This window comes from Ictidomys tridecemlineatus, chromosome X (assembly GCF_052094955.1).
Source record: "Ictidomys tridecemlineatus isolate mIctTri1 chromosome X, mIctTri1.hap1, whole genome shotgun sequence".
Classification (NCBI taxonomy): Eukaryota; Metazoa; Chordata; class Mammalia; order Rodentia; family Sciuridae; genus Ictidomys; species Ictidomys tridecemlineatus.
Window position 1 is genome coordinate 93,756,010 of NC_135493.1, and position 22,323 is coordinate 93,778,332.

A 22,323-nucleotide genomic window follows, 5' to 3' on the forward strand; every position below is an offset into this window, starting at 1 on the left:
AGCCTGGAAAAGATTCATTGTGACTATGCAGAGGTTTCCTATCTCTAGGCTGGAGCCTTCAGTGGCTCCATTTTTAGTCATATGTGAACACATGACGTGTAGGTAAGACACTCTGGAACATCTTTGAGATTTGGTTTACAAAATAGCTCACTGCTTCTCATCCAGAAGCCTCCTTGAAACAGCAGTCCTTAAAACCAGCATTGTGTAGAGAGTTCACTCATTGTTTTTATGGGCTAGCTTCTAGCCTGGCCTCTTAGTGATTGCAACTTTACAGTGCTTGCATCTTTGACAGAGTACCAGACTCTTACCAGGAGGAGGGTTTTCTAGAAAGTATATTGTTCCTGGCAGCTATTTTGGTTTCTTTTCTCCTTTGTACTTGCTTCCATTCTTGTCCTTCATGAAAATGATGGAAAATTTATGAAAGCCCCACATGAGTGCCTCTCTGTAGCCCAGGTGTGGGGCTGTTGTGACAGACTTTGACTCACATGAGATGCTAGTCCTCCGAGGATGCTGAGACATGGTGGATGGAAAATGCCTTGGCCCGGCAGATGCCAAAGGACCTTTTGTTCTTGTGGAAACCACACTCTTGCATTATAGGTCTTTCCTGTACCTGATACGTGGCAGGGGGTGAGCAACATCTTAGGGAAAGATGTCACTATGATGGGCTGGCTAGTGACCATAGCCATAGCAAGACTAGTGTTACTTGGGGAATGAATAGAGAACATGATTCATCTCTCCCTCTCCCAGATATGTTGCTCATTGGCTTTTTTTGTAAGGATTTCTTGTCATTTAGAAATCATTATCTGCTACAGTAAGAGCCTACAGTGCTAGTGTATTTGATATTCTGATTTTGCTGAAAGCTCTCTCTACCAGTAGCATTTCATACTGAACATGAGCTTTTTATCTAGAAAAATAGTTATAGACCAGGGCAAAAGGATTAGAAGTAGTTAGGTGGGGAAAAAGTTAGGATGTTCCAAAAAAGTTAGAATAATTTGTCACTTTGTGAAAGCTCTAGGATTTTGTTTTTTCTTGTTCTATATTCAACCTGTAGGTAGATTTTTTCATTGATTGCTAAATTAAAAAGTTTGACATTTAATATCAATTAGAGTTCTTTTCAAATAATATTCATATGCTGTGGCTAAATGTATTTAGTTAGTTTCTTTGGCTCTAGGTACTTTTTAAGAATTGAGCATTTTATTGAACAATTTTAGTTTTCAATTCCTTTTTGTTTACTGGATATCTATGTTATATTCTTATTTGTAAACTGTTAATCTCTTTGATAAGACAGGAAGAAAAAATGTTCATAAAGGGTTTCATGTGCTTGAAGTGAGCAGGTAGCTTTTCTTCTTTTATGTAAAACACACTTTTAGTCCATGAAAAAGGAAGAAAATATAAAAGCTTAGGAATGTCATAGTTTTAGTTATAAGATAGCATTATTTGAATCTCAAAAAAAAGAAAGGTACATTCTGCATTATTGGATAAAATGTACCCCCAAATGTATGATTTTTGTAGCTTGTGAATTAGAGAGCCTGAATTCTATAATTTCTTTCAAATAGTTAAGGAAGAATCAATAAGGGAAAGGGGGAAAAAAAAAAGACCTAGTTTTAAAAATGAACAAAATATTCAAGGCATTTCATAAAAGAGGATGACCAAATGATCAAATGTACAAAAAAGATAGTCAAACCTCGTGGCACCACAGAATACAAATTTAAAGCCACACTGAGATAACACTCTACACCAACAGAGAATGGCTTTAAGAGAAACAATTGATAATTTCTGCCAAAATTTGGTATTAATAGCAACTAAAACTCTCATTTACTGCCAGGAAGTATGTAAAATGCTGCAACTGCCTTGTTGTGGTGTTTAGCAGTATTCCAGGGTGCTGAGGCTGAACATTATATACATAACTCTGATTTAACAATTCTGCTCTTGGGTATATATGCAACTGGAACAGATCAAAAAAACACAAAAATGTTATAGCAGCAACATTCAAAAAACTATAAACAACTCGAGCATTCAGCAATAGTAGAATAAATGAATAAATTGGGGTCTATTCATACAATGGAATTTGTTACAGAAATGAGAGAATAAACTACTGCTACTTGCAACATACTGGATGAATTTCACTGAGATAATGTTAAAAGAAGCCAAACACCAAAGAGTACATTCAGTATATTTATGAAATACGAAAACAGTGCTAAACTTGACTGATGGAAGTCTGAACAGTGCTTGTCTTTGGGGAGAAAATAAAGAGATTTGGCAGGTGGTGTATAGGGAGGTCTTTGGGTGCAGGTAATCGTCTTCGGTGTCTTGATCTTGGTAGTTAACATTTTTAAAAAATTCATCCAATATGTTTCACATTTATCCATTTTATTATATGTAACCTATACCTCAATTTAAAACATCAGACTAGGAAGGTAATTAGATTATCCTTGGTTTTTTATTACTAGAGACCAAGGTAACTAGAGGTCGGTTTGAACTACTGTATTTCATTGACTCTAAACTCCACCAAATATAGGATGCAGCATTTTTATGTGCTTCTAAAAACAACACCACCACACTGCAAATTAAACCGACATTCCAGGTGTTGAAAATTATATTCTGATTTCAGAGATCTGAGAATGTATAGGAACACGCCTTATATGCAATGAAGTGTTGGTAAATGGTAGAGATAAATCAGATAAATCAGATATGGATATGGTAGACAAAATGGGCAAAAAATAACCAAGATGGATAGAAGTGGTGATGTCGCAAGGTCAGGAATGAGGATGTGGCTATTTGAAACACCTTTTGAATGAGTTTTTAAAGACTGTGTATTTTTTGGGACATTTTCATATGTCATATTTCCTGTTGGGTAGCCAGTGAAGTGTGTAATTGTTAATACCGTAGCTATAGTGGAGGAAAGCCACACTCTTATATTATCTAGAGTCGGCCATTTTATCAACGTTGAATTTTCTTCTTTTCAGCCATTTCCAAAGCAGCCAGGAACATCAGGCGCGTATCCTCTTACTTCACCCCCCACATCTTATCACAGCACAGTTAATCAGTCTCCCTCTATGATGCACACACAGTCTCCAGGTAAGGTATTACTTATTCACTTGTCATGTTCAGCCTTCAAATCCAGAAAACACACACACACACACACACACACACTCACAAACACACACACACACATATATACACACACACAGAAGAACTGTGCATGTGGCCTCAGGCTTCAGAGAAAATTCCCTTTCTAGTCTATGGCTGGATACATGCCTTGCATTCATTATAGCAAGGTTGTAAAAAATCTGTATTCATGGTTCAGGAGCACTTTAAAAGGTTTGAATTAAGTGGAGACATTGTCATCCAGAACCAGACTTACGGCACAATTCCAAGGGGTACTAATTACAACATGATCTCTATCAGAGGTCAACAACCTGAGGCCTGTGGGTCACTTACTGCCCGCTACCTAGTTTTGTAAATAAACAAAGCTTCCTTCTACAGTAACTCCGTTTTCCAAGCCTTAGTACCTGTGAAGATGCCTGCTCCTCAGGCCCCAGAGTTAGGAGGTGCACATCTTGTTAGTCTAGACAAAATGGCTTTGCGGGCAGCTCTGTGAAGTGCGCTGTAAAAGTGCTTGACAAATTTTTACTTTTGATTCAGTGATTCAGTGGAGTACCAAGTGCCAGTTGGTGCTAGGGGTTCAGTAGGGAGCCAGATACTGGCCCTGCTCTCCAGCTTAGCTAGAAAGGAAGATGGGTATCAGATTTCTTGTGGCTGGTGATCCCTTGCCTGCCAGCTTCCATACTTAATCTGTTCTGCATCAATAATGATACAAAGTATGATGCTTTTTCAACACAAAGTTTCAGCATACAAAATGTCATGTAATGTGGGATGTAATAAGCAATTAAATAATTTTTAAAAGCACATGTGTAGTAAAATCCTTTAATTCAAATATATCAGTCTGGTCAACTAAAGAATACATTGCCATTTGAAGATATTCTAGCTTATTAGAAAACAGGACAAACATAGAACTGATTTTTTTTTTGAAAGAGACAAATCCAACAAATGCTTTCACTTTTTAGTTTTCACATTGTAAAGCAGACTTTGCAGTGTGCACTTTTTTCCTTTTTAAAATACAAGAAAAAAACCCTTTCATTTATGTATAAGTATATATGAGAAACTTGTATTGGCCAGCAGATAAGAAATATAGGGATATCACTTGTTTTTAACCAGCTAATTGCATTTGTCAAAAGGGAATAATATAAACCATTTTGCTTAGAGGTCTTAGGAGAATTGAATTCCTGGAGGTCTTTAGTCTTTGGCCCAGCACTTGGCTCCTGCCTCTTTGACCAGCCCATTCAGGATCTGCTTTGTTGTCCATATTGAGCTACTTGACACCCAGCACCACCCAGGCGACTCACAGTCCTGTCACATCCCAGCCCCACTATGTGTGTCACACTTAGCCACTCATGGCTCTTCAAATTACTACAGTAGCATGGTTTAAAAATAAAGAAAAGAAATTTAAAAATCCTCATCTAACAAAAAATATTTCAACCCTCCCCCCTTTTAGGAGGGGGTATGTGACCTGCTTCCTCTGTCTTAGATTGCTAGATAAATAGACTGCATCTGTAATACCAGGTGTGTTAAGTGTAACAAAAGGGGTTAGTCATGCTTTTGAGCATTTTGAGCATTCTGCAGGGGTTTGACTGTTATTTCCTGTAGATGCCTGCCTGCACCCCTCCCCCTTGAAAATCCATTGTTGGATTTAAGCAGGGCCCTGTGGGGTTCAATTTGCATAACTGAAAGGGGTAAGCGTGGTGGAGGGGCAGATTTCAGTGTGGGGGTGGTTTCTCTGGAACCTGTTGCTTGTAAGTTCCCAGAGACATCTGAGTTAAGATATGACATGCCATAGGCAGTTGGCTGTATCAGAGAGATGATGGGACCATAGATGAAGACTTGAAGTTTTTATTGTCATGTCCAGGGTCATTGAAGCCTGGGTGGGTGGGTGAGCTCAATTCTTAGGAGCACTAGTGGTCTATGGTGAAAGAACTGCTAGGGAGGAAGTAGACAGAAACAGAACCCTAGGGGACTGTGTTTCTAGGGTGTGTGTTGCAATGGTTTTTTCATAGGAAGAAGGGAAAATAATTTTGAAATCTTCATATTAGCAGACAAGTATATAGTGCTTACTGTGTGCCAAGCCCTATTCTAAGCACTTTACTCATTTAATCCTCACAGCAAACCTGTAGCATAAATCCTGTTATTAACCCCATTTTATGGAGAAAAACTGAGGTATGGAGAAGTTAAATCTCCTGTCCAGAGCATATAGCTAAATAAGGTTAATCAAGTTGATCAATGTATTTTCTGAGGATAAGATATTGCTTTAGGTACTTGGGAATATAAAAACCTGAAATTTTCTTAATAGTGGTAGAGGCTTTGAAACCTGCTGGTGTTTAAGATAGTGATGGAAATGTAACAAATATTTTAATGTTGTGTTCATTCAATAGATTGGGTAGCCATAGTTCCCCCTTTGAATCCTAAATTAAAATAAATCCTATGGCTTTAAATACTATTAAGTTCATGTCTCCAGTTACCCTGGAACTGTAGCCCCATATTTTCTAGTTGTCTATTTGCCATTTGCATATAAAGTCTAGAAGCTACCTGGAACTCAGCAGAGCTGGAACTAAGCTCCTGCTGCTGCCCTATTGCCCAGTCCTGCTCCTCCCACAGACATCCAGCTTTAGAAAATGGCAGCCTCTAACTTCCTGTTTCCTGGGCCAAACCATGGAAACTCATACTGGCTGGCTCTTTCTTTCAGATCCACATTTAGTCACTGTCAGCTCCATTGTCCGATTTTACCCAGAATTCGACTACCAGTCCTCTCTCACCTGGGTTACGGCAGTTGCCTCTGACTGGTTTCTCATCCCTACCTATCCCTTGCTCTGTTTCCCCATAGCAGCTATGACAGGAGATAGTTCACGACTTCTGCTCCAGGCTTCACACTAGCCTCCCACGCATTTGGGGCAAACCCTAAGTCCTTAGAGTGGCCTACAAGTCCCTCTGTGGTTTGTACCTCGCCCAGGCTCCTCTCCCCTACCCCTTGCTCATGGTTCCAGCACACTGGCTGCCTCCCGTTTGCACATAACTCTTTCCTCCTCTGGAACATTTGTACTAGCTCTTGTTTACCTGGAATATCTTATCCCTGGATGTCCTCATGCCTTATCCTGTACTTTCTTCCCGTCTGGCTCACGTGCCCCCTTAGAGAGAGAGGTCTTCTCTCAGCTTTATATACAGGACAGCACTCATCTCCACCACTACATGAAATTGTCCCCTTACTCGCTCTAGTTTTTCTCCATAGCTCTTATTATTATCTGACATAGATGTTTGTTTTTCTCATTCTACTAGAATATAAGCTCCACGAGGACAGGAATTTTTGTCTCTTTTGTTAACTGCTGCATCCCCAATGCCTAGAACAGTGCTTGGCATGAAGTTGGCATTCATGCCTACTCGTTGAGTGAGTGAGTAAAAAGTACACTGGATTTTTTTTTTTTTTTAATTCGTCAATATAAGAACTAGAATTTGGGCCCATGGAATTGAGCTCTCTTTTTCAATAATGAAATCTTTCTAGTTTTTTGTTACATTATTTATGGGAGCTTTACTACTTGTTTCTTTAGGGAGATTTTTAACTCGGGGTCCTTGGACAGGACGTAAAAGGTGTCCTGCAAGATCATCTATAATTATTTTCCTTTATTAGGAAATCTGCATGCCGCCAGCTCCCCCAGTGGGGCTTTGAGAGCCCCATCACCAGCGTCATTTGTTCCAACTCCTCCCCCATCCTCGCATGGAATCTCAATAGGACCAGGGGCCAGTTTTGCTAGTCCACATGGTGAGTCCACACGTAGAAATCGCTATAGCATAAGAGCTTTACATGAAAGTAATTTTTGTTAGTAAATTTCCTTATTGCTAAATCCGTGCCTGTTTATTGAGGAAATAGCAAAAGAACTGTTTAAGGAGAAAATCAGTTTTTCCTAATCATACCACACAGAGGTAATGAATGACCAGTCGGTCTTCTCTGCTTTGAACTCTGCGCCCCACCTTGCCCTGCTCTGCCCTTCCTGTGTACTTCCTGCTCTCCTGCCTTCTCACCTGTCTGTGGCTCTTGCTTGCTCCCTACCTATCCACTTCTCCGACCCCCCCACACCTCCCTCACAAATGGTAATATGAATTGCTTTGTGACTTTAATTTTTTTTTTAACAAATTTACAACACAGTGCCTTTATTTTTATGTGGTGCTGAGAATCGAACCCGGGTCCGCCCATGCGAGGTGAGCGCTCTACTGCTGAGCCACAATCCTAGCCCATGACTTTAATTTTTTAACTTTATAACTCAAAAGATACTTTTTGGATGGATTCAAATAAAGGACAGAAGAGGTAGTCAGTGAAATGTTTCCTTTTTATTCCACCAACCACCTGGTTCCTCTTCCCAGAGGTATTTGGTGTTAATATTTTCTGATAATTTTGCAGAGCTGTTTTATACATATGCAAGCAAATATGTATCCCTCTTACACATGTGGCAATGTACTGTAGGGTGTTCATTTTTTTCATTCAATATATCATGAATATGGTGTCATACCAGAACATAAAGAGCTTCCTCAGTTTTTAAGCTGCACGCCCCTGTGATTTTACATTAATACTTGTGCAAGTATTTGTTAGTAATAACTCTACATCATTGTACTATGTGGCTTCATAGTATTTCTTGCATGGGCATACCATGATTGAACTGCTATCCTATTACTGTATGTTGAGAATGTTTCCTTTTTTTTTTTTACAGTTAAAGATAAAAGTGCTGTTTCTGCCCACACCCATGATTATTTCTTAAATAAATTCCTAGAAGTGGCATCTTGGTCTCAAAGGGTCTGAGAAATTCTAAAGCTTTTGAAACATTGCAAATTGCTCACCTGGAAAGTGTACGAATTTCCTATAGCATCGTACATTCTTGTCTGTTGTCCTGCATGTGTGCCAACGAGAGGGTATTAAGATTTTAAAAGGTCTTGGCCATTTTGATAGGTGAAAAAGGGGATCTTATTGTTGACTATGTGTTTCTTCGATGACTGGTGAAATGGAACCCTTTCTAAAGTAAAGACCATTTACTCGCGGACATGTAAGGTAGATGTGTCTTCTGTTTTTCTTGGTGACAAAGATCTATAAATGTGTCAAAGGTCATCTGTAGGATGAACTATAAATTATTCAGGAAGTCACTGCTTTCAGAACTTGTATCTCGGTTCATGTTTTGGTAAAGGGGGCCTTTGCTGAAGAAAGAAAATGGAAACTTTCCCTCTCTTTGTCCATCTCTGAGTAGAATGAAAATATAATTTGTTAGGGGTTAGTTTAAAAATAAAATATTTCTCTCCTTAAAGGAGCTTCAAAATTGTTGGCTTAGTATTTTCAAGCACATTTAGTGACAAAAAAAAGTAGATTGTGATGCCTTACATGATGTAGAAAGAAGCTCATGTGAAGGTAAATTTTATCTTTTCCTAGACATATTTTTCTAAATTCTTCCATCCATCCAGTTGAAAAGTACATAAACTACATAAAATAGAGATTCATGCATGGCATGTTAAGAAACATCAAGCTTTAATGGAATATCTTTTTGAAAGAAAAAATAAATCAGCATTTGAGGATTCGAATGCTGTCACCTAATTTGGGGTTATTAAGATGTGGGTTTTGAGAACCATCTGTTTACTTCTTTCAGGAACTCTTGACCCTAGCTCCCCATACACTATGGTGTCACCAAGTGGACGAGCAGGGAACTGGCCAGGGTCCCCTCAAGTGTCTGGCCCTTCACCAGCAACACGTCTGCCTGGAATGTCACCCGCCAACCCATCACTACATTCTCCAGTTCCCGATGCTTCTCATTCCCCTCGAGCTGGAACAAGTGAGTGTGGTCAACATTTTTATGTTCTTTTTTTAATATAACCAATAAATGGCCTATTTATTTTCATCCTCACACTTGAAGGTTGACCTGCTTGTTGAATGAGGATACCTAAAAGCCTCAACTTTATCCTCATAGTAAATCTGTTCACAATCGTTAATTTGCAGAATCGGGCAAAATGTAAGAAAGGGGTGATATCTTTTCCAGAAGCCTTAGAAAGTGAGTCCCAATATTTCTGTCATGACTGCTGCATTGTTAGCTGCCACGTTGAATCATAGACAATACCTTAAGATACAAATGAACACAGAGGAGAAGAATTATACCAGTGTATTTCTTGGCTTTTGCTGCATAGCTTTTAGTACTTAAAACAACAATCATAAGTAGCTCCCAATTCTGTAGGCTGCCAAGCTCCATAGGGCTCGCTCACGTGTGTTTGGTCAGTTACTGTGTTCATTGGGGACTAGCTGGCCTGAGATGGCCTCTGCTGGCTGTGTGGTCTCATACTGGATCACAAGTTTGTTCACATGGTGACTGGAGAGGGTTCCAAGAGAGAAAGTAAATATAAGTCTAGGCTTGCAATTAGGCCAGTGTCACTTCCATTGCATTCTTTTGGCCAAAAGAAAGTTGCAAGGCCAGTCAGATTCCAGGTGGAGATGTAGACTGCACCCCTCAAGGAGTTCCTGCAAAGTCACTTGCAAGGAGCCTGGCTACAGAAGGAGAATAATTATGACCATCTTTGCTAGCAGGAAATTAATAAATGATTGTAATACCACAAGGAGTAACTAAAACAGTCCAAAATGATTTAGAATGACAATGAGTTATAATTATGAACCTTACAAGATAGTTCATGATTCACAGCAAAACAGGAAACAAAAAGATAGTATGTATTTGTCACTGAAATGACATGTTTTCCTTCCCCAAAGGTTCCCAAACAATGCCGACAAACATGCCTCCACCTCGCAAACTACCTCAGCGCTCCTGGGCGGCGTCCATACCTACCATCCTCACTCACAGTGCCTTGAACATTTTACTGCTGCCCTCTCCAACGCCAGGTCTCGTGCCCGGCCTGGCAGGTAGTTACCTTTGTTCCCCACTTGAGAGATTCCTTGGATCAGTCATCATGAGACGACACCTTCAAAGAATTATTCAACAAGAAACGGTATGAGTACCTCTTAACCCTCTCAGTAGTGATTGTCAAAAGCAGAATTCGGAGTTGTCCTGATCCTTTTAGTTCAGAAAAGGATCTGAACTAAAGTGATGCTTCTCACACCTCCTTTAACTAGCTTATTAGAATTATGCTTTTCATTCTGCCCTAGCGTTAAAAATGGGCTCTGTTTTCTTTTGTGTTAACATGTTTCTGCATTTCATAATCTTTTGTGCTATGACTTCCATGGCACAGGACTAACATGAACCTACAAATAGGTCACCACAGTATTCAGAGGATATGACCTTGCAGAGAATGGTGTAGGAATAACTGTCTGCCCTTGAGAGTGCCCTTGCAGACGGGCTGACTTTGAATCTGAGTCTCCATTGAAATGAAATTATTTATGATCACAAGGATGAATCTCCTTTAAAATGCATGAACAATTGAATTTAGTTAAAGCATTTATAGAAAAAGACGTCTGATCCCGTGGTGATTCCCTTACAAAATAGTTCATAATTCACAGCACCAATTCTAGAGTTAGGTTCGTGGCCAGGCCATATCACCTGCTAATATGCGCTTGGGCAATTTTTTTTTACCTTTTTGGTAAAAGTAGATAATAGTATCTATCATCTGGGCATGGTGGTGCATACCTGTAACCCCAGTGACTCGGGAGGCTGAAGCAGGAGAATCCAAGTTCAAAGCCAGCCTCAGCAACATAGCAAGACCCTGTCTCAGAAATTTTAAAAGGTTGGGGGGGGGGGCTGCTGAGGATGTAGCTCACTGGTTAAGCACCTCCGGGCTCAATCCCCAGTCCCCCCTCCCCCCAAAAAAAAGAAGAAGAAGAATATCAATCTGACTAATAACAGTAGAGGGAATTTGAGATATTTTATGAAAAAGCCCTTTGCATAATGTCTTGGCTTTCAAAACATGTTAGTTACTTCTACTTGCTATTGATATCTGTATGTATTAATGAAGTAGTCAAACTGGTGAATGTTTAAAATGTCAGATTTGGAAAAAGGATAATAATAAAAAAGTTTTAGCATAATTTGAACAAATTAGTATTTAAACGAGTAGTCATCTGACCTGTGACCCAGCCTGAGTTCTGCCACTTAAAATCCACGTAAGCTTTCAGCTCTCTGAACCTCATTCTTCTCATCTGTGTTTACTTAGTTGTTTTTCTTTGAAACAATTCATATTAATTTGATGCTTCCTTCTTGTTTTGCAGCTGCAACTGATAAATTCCAATGAACCCGGAGTGATCATGTTTAAAACTGACGCCCTGAAATGCAGAGTAGCTCTTAGTCCCAAAACCAACCAGACCCTTCAGCTAAAAGTGACACCCGAAAACGCAGGACAGTGGAAACCTGATGAACTTCAAGTTTTGGAGAAATTCTTTGAAACACGAGTATGTGTTAATGCATAACTTTAATATAATTGATGAAACAGAGAAGTCAAGGTGGAATGAAGAATAACTAGCTTTATTTATCCCGACAGGTTGCAGGCCCACCTTTTAAAGCCAATACATTAATAGCCTTCACGAAGCTGTTAGGAGCACCTACGCACATCCTCAGGGACTGTGTGCATATTATGAAGCTAGAACTGGTAAGTTCTTGAGAAACGCGTGCTTTTCTAGCAAGGTCTGTTTGAGGAGGTTAGAGTTGGTGGGAGCAGCATTAAGTTTCACTTGTTTATGTACTTTCTTCCTTTTTTTTTTTTTAAAGAGAGAGAGAGGGAATTTTGATATTTATTTTTAGTTTTCGGCGGACACAACATCATTGTTTGTATGTGGTGCTGAGGATCAAACCCGGGCCGCACGCATGCCAGGCGAGCGCGCTACCGCTTAAGCCACATCCTCAGCCCACTTTCTTCCATTTTTCTCCTTAATTCTTAATTTTTAACTTAAATTTTATTAATCTTTGACCAATTGACATAATTCTGTTCTCTTGAATTCAGGACAATGTGATATAGTGAGAAGTTCACTCTCCATCCCTGTCCAGCTAGAGTCCAACCAGAGTTCTCAGTGGCTCCCTCTCTTGGCAGAGGTAGTCCATTCATAAAGGCCAATACATCTCTCCTATATACTTTTTAAATAAAGCAATAACATTTACACATGCTATTTTGTACTTTTTCCCCATTTAATTATGAAATATTATGTACACATTAATTTATGTGTTATAAAATTTTTTAAAGATCTGACTCCCCACCTTTGTTGGTCATGGATTTTGTGTCCATGAATAGCTGCTGAGACTGAAATGCAGAGTCACAGACAGCAGAAGCTGCATGAGCAGCAGCCCCCTTTAGATCACTAGATATCTGCTCTTGCTCTGGTATTGGTCTTTGTGGATTTTTTTTTCCTTCTGCATAGCTCTGTCCATTTGTATTAGTTTTCTAGGCCTGCTATAGCAAATTACCACAAACTGAATGGCTTAAAACAACAGGGGCTGGGGATCTAGCTCAGTTGGTAGAGTGGTGGCCTCACATGCACAAGGCCTTGGGTTTAATCCTCAGCACTACAAAAAAATAAGTAAATAAAAATTTTAAAAAATTTCTCTTAGAGCTCTGGAGGCAAGAGTTTATAAATCAGAGTGTCCATGGGGCCATGCCCTCTCTGAAGTATCTAGTGGAGAAACTGTCATGTGCTTTTCTTTTCTCTTAGCATGGTGGTGCCAGCTGTCTTTGGTGTTCCTTAGCTTGTATATTTGTCACTGCAAACCGTGCATCTCTGTGTGTATCTCTGTCTTTTTTCTTCTCACAAAGGACCATAGCCATATTGGATTAGGGCTCACCTTAATGACCTCATCTTTACATGATTATATCTGCAAAAACCCTATTTTCAAGTAAAGTCAAATTCTACAGGTACTAGGAATTAGGACTTCATATCTTTCAGGCACTCAGTTCAACCCATAATAGCATTTAAAATGATGTCTCCCTACTCCAAATATTTGTTAGCATTTGTGGTGGAAATTATTTCCAGAATATCAAGCTTGACATATTGTCTTGCTTAATTCACTGAATGAATCTTGGAGATTTTTCCGAATCAGTACATAAAGAGTGTCTTTGTGTTTTCCTTTTTAAACAAAGCTTAGTATTTCTTTATATGAATGTGTTAAAATGGCTAAGCAATCTTCTCTTTTGGTCATTTTAGTGATTTCTAATATTTTACTATTACAAACAGGGCCATAATAGAGAGCCTTTTTATGGATATGCTCGTATGTCTGTAGGATCCATTTCTTGCATGAATTGCTGACTCAGAGGATATGTATATTTATAATTTTGATAGACACTGCCAGATCATTCTCTAGAGGTTATGTGAGTTTATATTCACACTAGCCATTTATGAGAATGCCTGCTTTCCACATCATTATCAACAGTTTTATTGATCTTTAGATTTTGGGTCTTTCTCTTACTAATTTGTGGGAGCTCTGTGTATATTACAGAAGTTACTCCCTTGAAACATTAGTTATAACTTTGTGTGTGTGTGTGTGTGTGTGTGTGTGTGTGTGTGTGTGGTAGTGGGGTTGGAACCCAGGGCCTCCTGCATGTTAGGCAAGCACTCTACCAGTTAGCTCTATCCCTACCCAGTTATAAATATTTTTCCTAGTTTTATATTTGTACTTTTGGTAGGTTTAACTATTTCTTACAACTATATAGATGGAATTCTGGTGGCAGCTGATTATAATTTTTTCAGTGTTATAGCAGTCTTGTTTTAATGTTTCCAGTGTCTATTTGAGGAACTCTAATGCCTCATTCCTCCTTTTAGTTGGTGTTTTACTATGAGTATTTGAGAAGCAATGTCATTTGCTAATAGTCTGAACATTTGGCTTCTGATCTGATAGGACTATAGCAACTATTTATGTGAATAAGAAATATATGACTTTTTAAAGGAGTAAATATATGTTTAAGAAAACACCAGGGGGATCAGGTACCATTTCCCACTCCTGTATTTCCAGCGACTTGGGAGGCTAAGACAAGTTTGAGACCAACCTCAGTAACTTAGGACCTAAGGACTTAGCAAGACTCTGTTTTAAAATAAAAATTAAAAAATACAAAAAGATCAGGGATGGCTTGGTAGTTAAATGACCCTGGGTTCAATCATTGGTACTGCCCCCCCCCCCAAAAAAAAGGTACCAGCAGATATGATTTGCAATTAACACATAGACTAGTTTGTTTAGGGAAGGAGTTGGAAGCAGAACTAGAAAGTCTAGATTGACACCAGTTAAGAATCTTGAGCTGCCACGGCATGGTGGTGCACACCTTTAATCCTATCTGCTGGGGAGGCTGAGGCAGAAGGATTGCAAATTCAAAACCAGCCTCAGCAACAGTGATGCACTAAGCAACTCAGTGGGACCTTGTCTCTAAATGAAATACAAAACAGAGCTGAAGATGTGGCTCAGTGGTCTAGTGCCCCTGAGTTCAATCCTCAGTACCAAAAAAATAAAAAGAAGGGCCTTGAATACACTCGTCAGCCAATGTCACTAAACATTTCTGAACTTGATTAGAAGAATCACACTACAGGATATGTAACTGACATATTCTATTAATAGACTGGGAGAGGCAGTGACTGGAAAGGACTGTTAGGGAACCGTGGGAGACGTAATGATCCTTAAGCTTGGTAGCCTCAATGAAAAAAGAAAGGAATAGGTCAGGTATCGGAGACACTGCAGAAGCTGAATCCATAGGCTTTGGGAACCAATGAAGTGAGAGGGAAGGACAGGGAACATATTACACAAGTTCAGAGTTGACTTTTCAGTTGTTTCATGTCTGTATTTCTTTTGAAAAAATGCAGGTCATCGCTTTATGTTCTGTTAACAATTGGATGTAAAGTGAAATTCTAATGTTTTAGTCTCCTCGAGTATGATTTTAAATGTTCATATGATTTTATCGTGATGTTTCTTTTTCTTCTTTTTGCAAAACAGTTTCCTGACCAGGCAACACAGCTGAAGTGGAATGTTCAGTTTTGCCTGACGATTCCCCCCAGCGCACCGCCCATTGCACCTCCTGGGACACCTGCTGTGGTGCTGAAATCCAAAATGCTATTTTTTGTAAGTACCACCCAGCATCTGTGTGTATGTACAGAGCTTCTGAGAAAAGTGCCAGATGGGGGTGTCTGAGCAACTTTTGGATAACTGCTTGAATCATTCATTACTGCCAAATAGAGGCCCAGGTCCCTTGATTGTCCGTTTAGACTTCATGGGATCCTGGTTCCCTTAGTAACTATAGAAATGTATTCCACTAGGTAATTGCATGACACAGTTTCACCTTAACCATAATATTCAGTTGTCAGTTTTCTTATCATATTTAATTTTCTGGTCCTTACTAGTTAATGTGAAAGTAGAGTAAATGATATGACCTTTGAGAAATTGAGACAGATGTTTTATTTCCTTCTGTTTTTATTCTCTTTGTGTATCTACAGCTTCAACTAACTCAGAAAACATCGGTCCCTCCCCAAGAACCTGTTAGTATTATAGTTCCCATCATTTATGACATGGCTTCAGGTACAACTCAGCAGGCAGACATTCCCAGACAGCAGAACTCTTCTGTTGCTGCTCCCATGATGGTCAGCAACATTCTGAAGAGGTTTGCAGAGATGAATCCACCGCGACAAGGTACATGACCAGTAGACGATGTTCTATTGCATATATGTTATCAAAGTTCTTTTGAGAGACACCCCTTCTCTCCTCTCCTCCCTGCCCCTCCACCCCAGTCCCTCCCTAGGAGTAGAGCTCTGGTTGCCGTGGCCCTCTTAATGTCTGCCTGTCGCTGTCTTCCTTTCTCACTGGTTCTTCATTTTTGTCCATTTCTCTGCTGCCTGGACTTTTATTTTTGTTAGTGATCTACTGTTGGGACTGACCCAATTGCTAATGCCAGAAGCTTGTATTTATAGCACACATTGCCACAAAGCCCTAGGTTAGGATGATAGAATTTTCCATGGCTGTGAATTCCTGCCCTACCATCAATATCTGCTACTCTGTACATCTCAAAGTTGCAATGCATGTTGGTTTCTCATATTTCATGGTTCAATCATGAATAGAATACTCTCATTAAAAGTTCTGTATCTTCTAAATGTTTTGTGAAGAATAAAAGCTGATACAAATGGCATCACTGCTTTTTGGGCTTCTTATATAAGTGTCAGGTGGGTGCAAGTGAACCTTTTCACCAAGTGCACAATGAAGCTCTCAAACTGAACATTTCCGAGGAAACCAGAATGCTTCTAGAAAGATAAACAAGGTCCCTTCCATACTGGAGTAGCCTATGCTTAACACGTAACTCCTGGCAGTGCTAAATTTGCGGTTACAGAACATGAAGCTCAGCAAAGGGAACTTTTCTTCCATTTTGCTCATTTCTAATATTAAGAAAATATCAATGAAAATTTTGCTTATTTCTAATATTAAGGAAGTCCTCTGTATCTCAGCATAGTTTGCTAACAAAATTATGGTAAATGAGGGAAAGTTGTTCTCTGAAACATTTTTAGGTACCACAGTTTTAGGAATCATGAGATGATATTTTTAACCGTTTGTTTCCCCATATTGTACACAGGCAAGTTCTCACTTTAGTTTCTAAGGAATATGCTGGGCAGTAGAGAACGGTGTGCTTCTTTTGTTGTGATACTTCTTCCACTTCTTACAATTTTCTGCTTTCATCCTTTGACTTCTCTCTTCTTTCAGCTAAAAATAGGCCCTCAAGAGTCAAAGTTCAAAGCCATTAGAATTCTCAGAGTACCAGCCCAGTAGAACTTTGATAATAAACAACCCTTCCTTCACAAGCAGATGGCTATCATTATCTTATGTGTTTTTATGTATTATGTCTTGTGGAATTTAAAATGAAAAGGAAAATGTTTTGATCCTGTTGGATCAAGCAAGATTTTCTACTTACCAATGAAAGTACTTTTTAAAAAGATATATATATATATATACACACACACACACACACACAAACATATATGTGTATATATATACATACATACATATATCTTAATTCTTTTATTTAAGAAATTGGTGAGATATTTTGGTTTTTTTATTTATGAAATTGGTTAGATACTGTAGACGTGTTTCTCTTTTCCTTTTTGTTTTCCCCTTTTGACTGGACAAACCTTGGATTTCCTTCTTTTTGTGCCTTGATTCTCCAATGGTTGGAGAGAAGGTTGGCAGTAACTTGCACAGGGTCACCGTACATCCTGCCCTTTGCCAGAGGCCATGATTCACATGAGTTCTTCAGTGCTCCCACTTTCAGCCACCACAGTGTCAGACCATGCTCTAGTGCAGGGGATTCAGCTTTTGGTTTATGATTTTTAATATGTGTAATATTTACAAGAAGTGAGAGGTGAGGGGGAAATCAATAGAATGAGCCATTAGTACCCCCTCCCCCTCCCCACAAACAAATCTTAATTTTAAATTACTGGTATGCCCTACTTAAGCCTCTGCCCTCCTCCCACACCCGTCACTTTCCTGGGGTAAAGTGTTTCTAAGAAAAATCTCTTCTTTTGGTTGCTAATTGATTTTAATTGAATTTTAATGTTGAACTCCAGAAGTTGACCATTTCCTTGAAATTTGGGAGAAATCTCCAATAGATGTTGTACTTGCACTGTCCAATATAACTGTAGTTAGCTAGATGTGACAATCTAATGAAAACGAACCTTTTAAGTTAAAATTTAAATTCAGTCTCAGTCACAGTGGCTGTGTTACAAGGGCTCAGTAGCCACAGTGCACATACACAACATTTCCATCTTCACAATGTTCTGTTGGACAGTGCTGTCATGGACATTTTTATTTGGCCTTTAATGCAACATTAGAGGGACACCACTGAAATTAGAACTAATACATGAGTATAAACTCGATCTTTTCATTCTAGGTTCAAAATGCACAAGCCTTAAACCTTAGCTTAACGCTCAATTTTAAAGGCTTATCCAGAGGAACATTATTTCTATAGAACCCTTGGTGTATGTTCTTAAATTCATACCTAAGTGGGACTTTCCCACTGTTCTCTCTTGAGAACAAAACAGATCCCAAACCAAATATTATCTAGTTCTTCACACCACAATTTAGTCCTCTATAATCTGAACAGTGAAAAAGTTAGTCTTTCTTTTAAGTTCTTACTAATTTTATATTTAATTCCCCTCTCCCCCACCGGTGTGTTAACATCATCTTTCCTGTATTGCGAATAGCTAATGACCATTTTTCTCTGTTGCAGGTGAATGCACAATATTTGCAGCTGTTCGTGATTTAATGGCTAATCTTACACTGCCCCCTGGTGGGCGTCCATAGACACTATTGTTTTTAAACCAGGAAGGCTGACAAATGAGACAAAACAACACAAAAAAGTCTGAATTCAGCCTTCAGTTTTAAAAAAGGAAAAGGACTTTTTTGATTTTCAGAGATAAATATTCTAAACTGGCAAAAATTTTCAGGGTGCACTTCTTTCATCAAAAAGACCTTCAATCTTTTGTATAGTGAACTTGTATAGTGTGTTTAAATGGGACACATTTCAAATTAGGTAATTCATGAGTGTCCGCTTGCCAGTAATAGATTTAATATTCTGTTTTATACTATAAAGTTATGAAAATGCCAAACTTGTTTATTTAATTGTTTTCTTATGTTTTGGGTGTAATAGTCCTTTTTTTGATTTTTGTTTTTTAAGGCAGGTCTGTCATTTTTGAATACTGTAAAACTGTGATAAACTTTATATTGGAGCTGTATTTTAATATGACCGCTTTGAATCCTTACATGAAAATGTTCTGGGAGTTGTTATAAACACATCCCAAAGAAGCAATATTTAATAAAACTAGGTTAAAAAAAAGTGACACTCACTTGTGTGTGTATAAGCTCTCTAGACTTCTTAGGGCCTCCCTTCATCTTTAACCTAGTGGGGCCAGTAATTTCTAGTCAGATATGTCTGAAGTTTGACCAGAAACATCTTCTTTATTTCAAGGTTAATTTATTTTCTTCAATCATGCCTAACTTGACTGGTGATAATATTTAGCACCTTGGTTGTCTTTCAGTGTAGGATTTGGGTGAAAAACAGAAAAAGAACCTAGTCTTTGAGAAGAGGAAGTGATTTGCACTGATCAAGGATCTCAGACAATGCAATCATTCTCATCTGTTGAGGATACGGAAACTTTCAGGCAAATTCCATCACAGGATACTTGTGTGTACAGCGTTAATTAGGAAACAAAAACTCTAATGTTCTACCTTTGCATGAATTTCTGTGACATTTCTTTATCTCGCTTCTCCTTGCCTTCCCAACCAAAATTGGGGTTGTTCTAAACAATCTCAATTCATTGTCCACAAAACAGTAGGATGTTTTACTTAGAAGAAACCTGGTCCAGTCATTTTGAAGAGTCCAAGATTCAGGGCCTCTCTAGGGTCCAGTGGAGTTTCTGGTACTGATGCATCTGAGCAAGGTTTCTTTTTGGAGACCCGCACTGTCTCTCCCAGTCGGGGACTTTTTCAGCTTCAGAGAACATGATTTGAATCAGAGATCTTCTGGTGACTTGATGTGATTTGGAAAAGTTTTTAAAATGATAACGCCATGCTGAGTTTTCTGGTCACTCTAATACTGGCTCTCCATTAAATTTTAGATGCTTTGTCTAATTCCATTTTAAGATAATTGGGCTTCTATAAGTATAACCACCAAATTATAGCTTCAAGCCTCTCAACTGTAACTGTGTATCATATCTGTTCTCAACTTTGCTTGATTCTCCATTCATTTCTGGTCAGAGTTGAAGCCTTCTTTGTCTTATTTCTATGTCTTCTGCCTTCATCTCCTGCTTCTCACCCAACTCTGCCCCTATTCAGGAGTAGGTGACTAAACTTTTATCCTTCCTTTAACTTGCCTTTTTAATCTTTGTTTTCAGTTCTCCTTAGAGTGATAATCACATCAGTTTGGCAATCTAAGATGTCTTTATCAAGGATCAGTCCTTTTCTGTTTGGGACTGAATCCCTTCTTTCATGTAGAAATCTACATGTATATATAAGAAGTGTATTTTTATCCATAGGATAACATTGTTTCAAATAATTTTATTAATAGAGTTAACTTTTCAGGCATTTTCCCTTTTAAGTGTGGTTTTGAAATGTTAATTGCATTTTTAGACTTGATGCATTCAACGGACACTTTTTTCCCTAATCGTAACTCATCTTTGAATGCATTGTGCAAGAGTAAGATAGGATTCAGTGAAAAGAATTTGCTTTTGATGCTTATTAAGAGTCAATCCATGAATTTGAATTTTTATATCATGCTTGGTACTTGGAATTGGTATATATACTTTATTAAAGCTTGAAAACATTTAGTGTTTGAATCATAAGTTTCATCACAAACCATGTCTTTTGCCTCATTTGTTATTCACGTTCAATCAAAGGGACTGGATGCCCATAGTAATTTTCCATAGTAGGTGGTGTGGGACTTAACTTGAAGGTGTTTTTCAATGTGATTTTAGTATTTACATGAATAAATAAAATTTGTACAAGTTTCAGAGAACTACCAACTCTCTCTAGTTAATTTTGGTGAAGATGTTTTGGATTGTAGTTTGGTTTAGTATTAGTTTTAATTTTGAAAGAAGAAATCTGTCCTAATTTGTTACCTTCTTTTTTCCATCTGCAGAAATGCTTTCAAAATGGGTAGAAGTACTTTTAGAATAAGGAGGAAAGTGAAAACTGGACTAGACTATACCAAGTAATTAATAGCAGGAGCTGAACCTTACCTTTGAAAATTAACTGAGTGAGCTAAGTGCAAGCATAAACAAAAATATACATGATTTTGAATTTCTATACCACTAATAACTTTGCTGCAGTTAACACAATAACCTGTTTGGCTATGGGATGCCAACAGTCTTTGGACTGTGTGTAATTTGATAACTTCAGGAAGTATAACTTGCTACTCTTGAGTTCTGACACAATTTCAATATAAAAGTTGTTTCTTTCTTTCATGTTTTTTCCCCCCAAAAGAAATAAAGTCCATTACTTTTTTTTATTTTTTTCAAGACACGGGGTCTCGCTATGTTGCCCTGGCTGGCTTCAGACTCCTGGGTTCAAGCGATCCTCCTGCCACAGCCACTCAAATAGCTGGGACTATAGGCATGTGTCTCTGTGTCCAGCTCCAAGTGTTCTTGATATAAAATAAATACACAGAAAATTAAGGGACAGAAAGGAAAAAATGTTAATGTAGATTTAATTGTTTCTTGTGAAATTTTCATTTGGTTTTGATGTGGAATGAACAGAATGGAAATGTGTCAAAGGGTATGATTTGCATTTATTTAGGATGGATATGGTATTGAGGTAATTAAGACAGCAGAGGCCAGCCAGCACTCCAGGAACACCATCATCTGCTCACAATTTTCTATAAATTGCTTCCACTTACAAGTGGCCGGTGATTTATTAAAATACCTTACCCACGAATGTAACTGATTGAAAGGGCATATTTAGGTCAACACAAAATAATAGTTAATATTTACTAAGTTTATTTGAGCACTGTTCTAAGTGTTTCAGTGAGTTTTTAATCCCAATCCTCCTGCACTCCTCCCCACCACCACAACCACCACCCTAGGATGTAAGTATCAATATCCTTTTACAGATGACACATGGAGGCCCAAAGAAATGAAGTAAATTAACTTGGGATGAAATTAATATTAAGTTCAAACCACAAAGAGGCACCTTGAGTCCAGAGCTGCTGCTTCCAAACACTGTACCTCTTGCTGTGAACCATGCAATCAGGGGAAGGTTTTCAATTGTTCACACTAGTTCCTTCAAAGCCTTTTTTTTTTTTTTTTTTTTTTTTTGGTACCGAGGATTGAACTCAGGGCACTCGATCACTGAGCCACATGTCCCGGCCCTATTTTATTTTAGAGGCAGGGTCTCACTGAATTGTTTAGCGCCTCGCTTTTGCTGAGGCTGGTTTAGAACTCGCGATCCCCCTGCCTCAGCTTCCCTAGCTGCTGGGATTACAGGCATGCGCCACCGCGCCTGGTGGTTCAGAACCTTTTAACTACAAACAATTTAGACATGTTTTTCCAAGCTCAAAGAAACTCACTAAAAGCAGCTAAAGCTGACAGGACCGCTTGTCACTTGGAGTTGACAATCTGATGCCCTCTAACCTCCTAGGCACTTAGTTGGAACTTAAATCAGACTGTTTTGTGCACTCTGAATAATGTAACCTTTGCCCTATGCTTCAGGACGCTATTATCCAGCTTGGGGCTGTGCAGCCTCCCGAATCCAGGCCCTGTCTACCTCTGCTTGGTGACCCAGTAGTGTAGCTTTTGAGTTTTGTGTCACCTTGGCA

The 22,323-nt window shown here is 38.7% G+C and overlaps 1 protein-coding gene across 3 annotated transcripts in view; it reads left to right on the forward strand.

Annotated features, from left to right (window-relative positions):
- The window catches only part of Med14 (mediator complex subunit 14), a 70,010-nt gene extending 49,484 nt beyond the window's left edge, over nt 1–20,526 (forward strand). The window contains exons 23-31 of one of the 3 annotated variants that reach the window (XM_078034953.1): nt 2,967–3,078; nt 6,737–6,868; nt 8,733–8,915; nt 9,836–10,071; nt 11,282–11,461; nt 11,551–11,658; nt 14,973–15,098; nt 15,470–15,662; nt 15,887–16,155. In XM_078034953.1, the coding sequence (XP_077891079.1) occupies nt 2,967–3,078; nt 6,737–6,868; nt 8,733–8,915; nt 9,836–10,071; nt 11,282–11,461; nt 11,551–11,658; nt 14,973–15,098; nt 15,470–15,662; nt 15,887–15,906 (1,290 nt within the window). In that variant the 3' untranslated portion in view covers nt 15,907–16,155. Of the gene's footprint in view, nt 1–2,966; nt 3,079–6,736; nt 6,869–8,732; nt 8,916–9,835; nt 10,072–11,281; nt 11,462–11,550; nt 11,659–14,972; nt 15,099–15,469; nt 15,663–15,886; nt 16,156–18,243 lie in introns of those variants that run through there. The other 2 variants (XM_005323972.3, XM_021725563.3) reach the window with 2 other exon arrangements.
- The last annotated feature ends 1,797 nt before the right edge of the window (nt 20,527–22,323 follow it).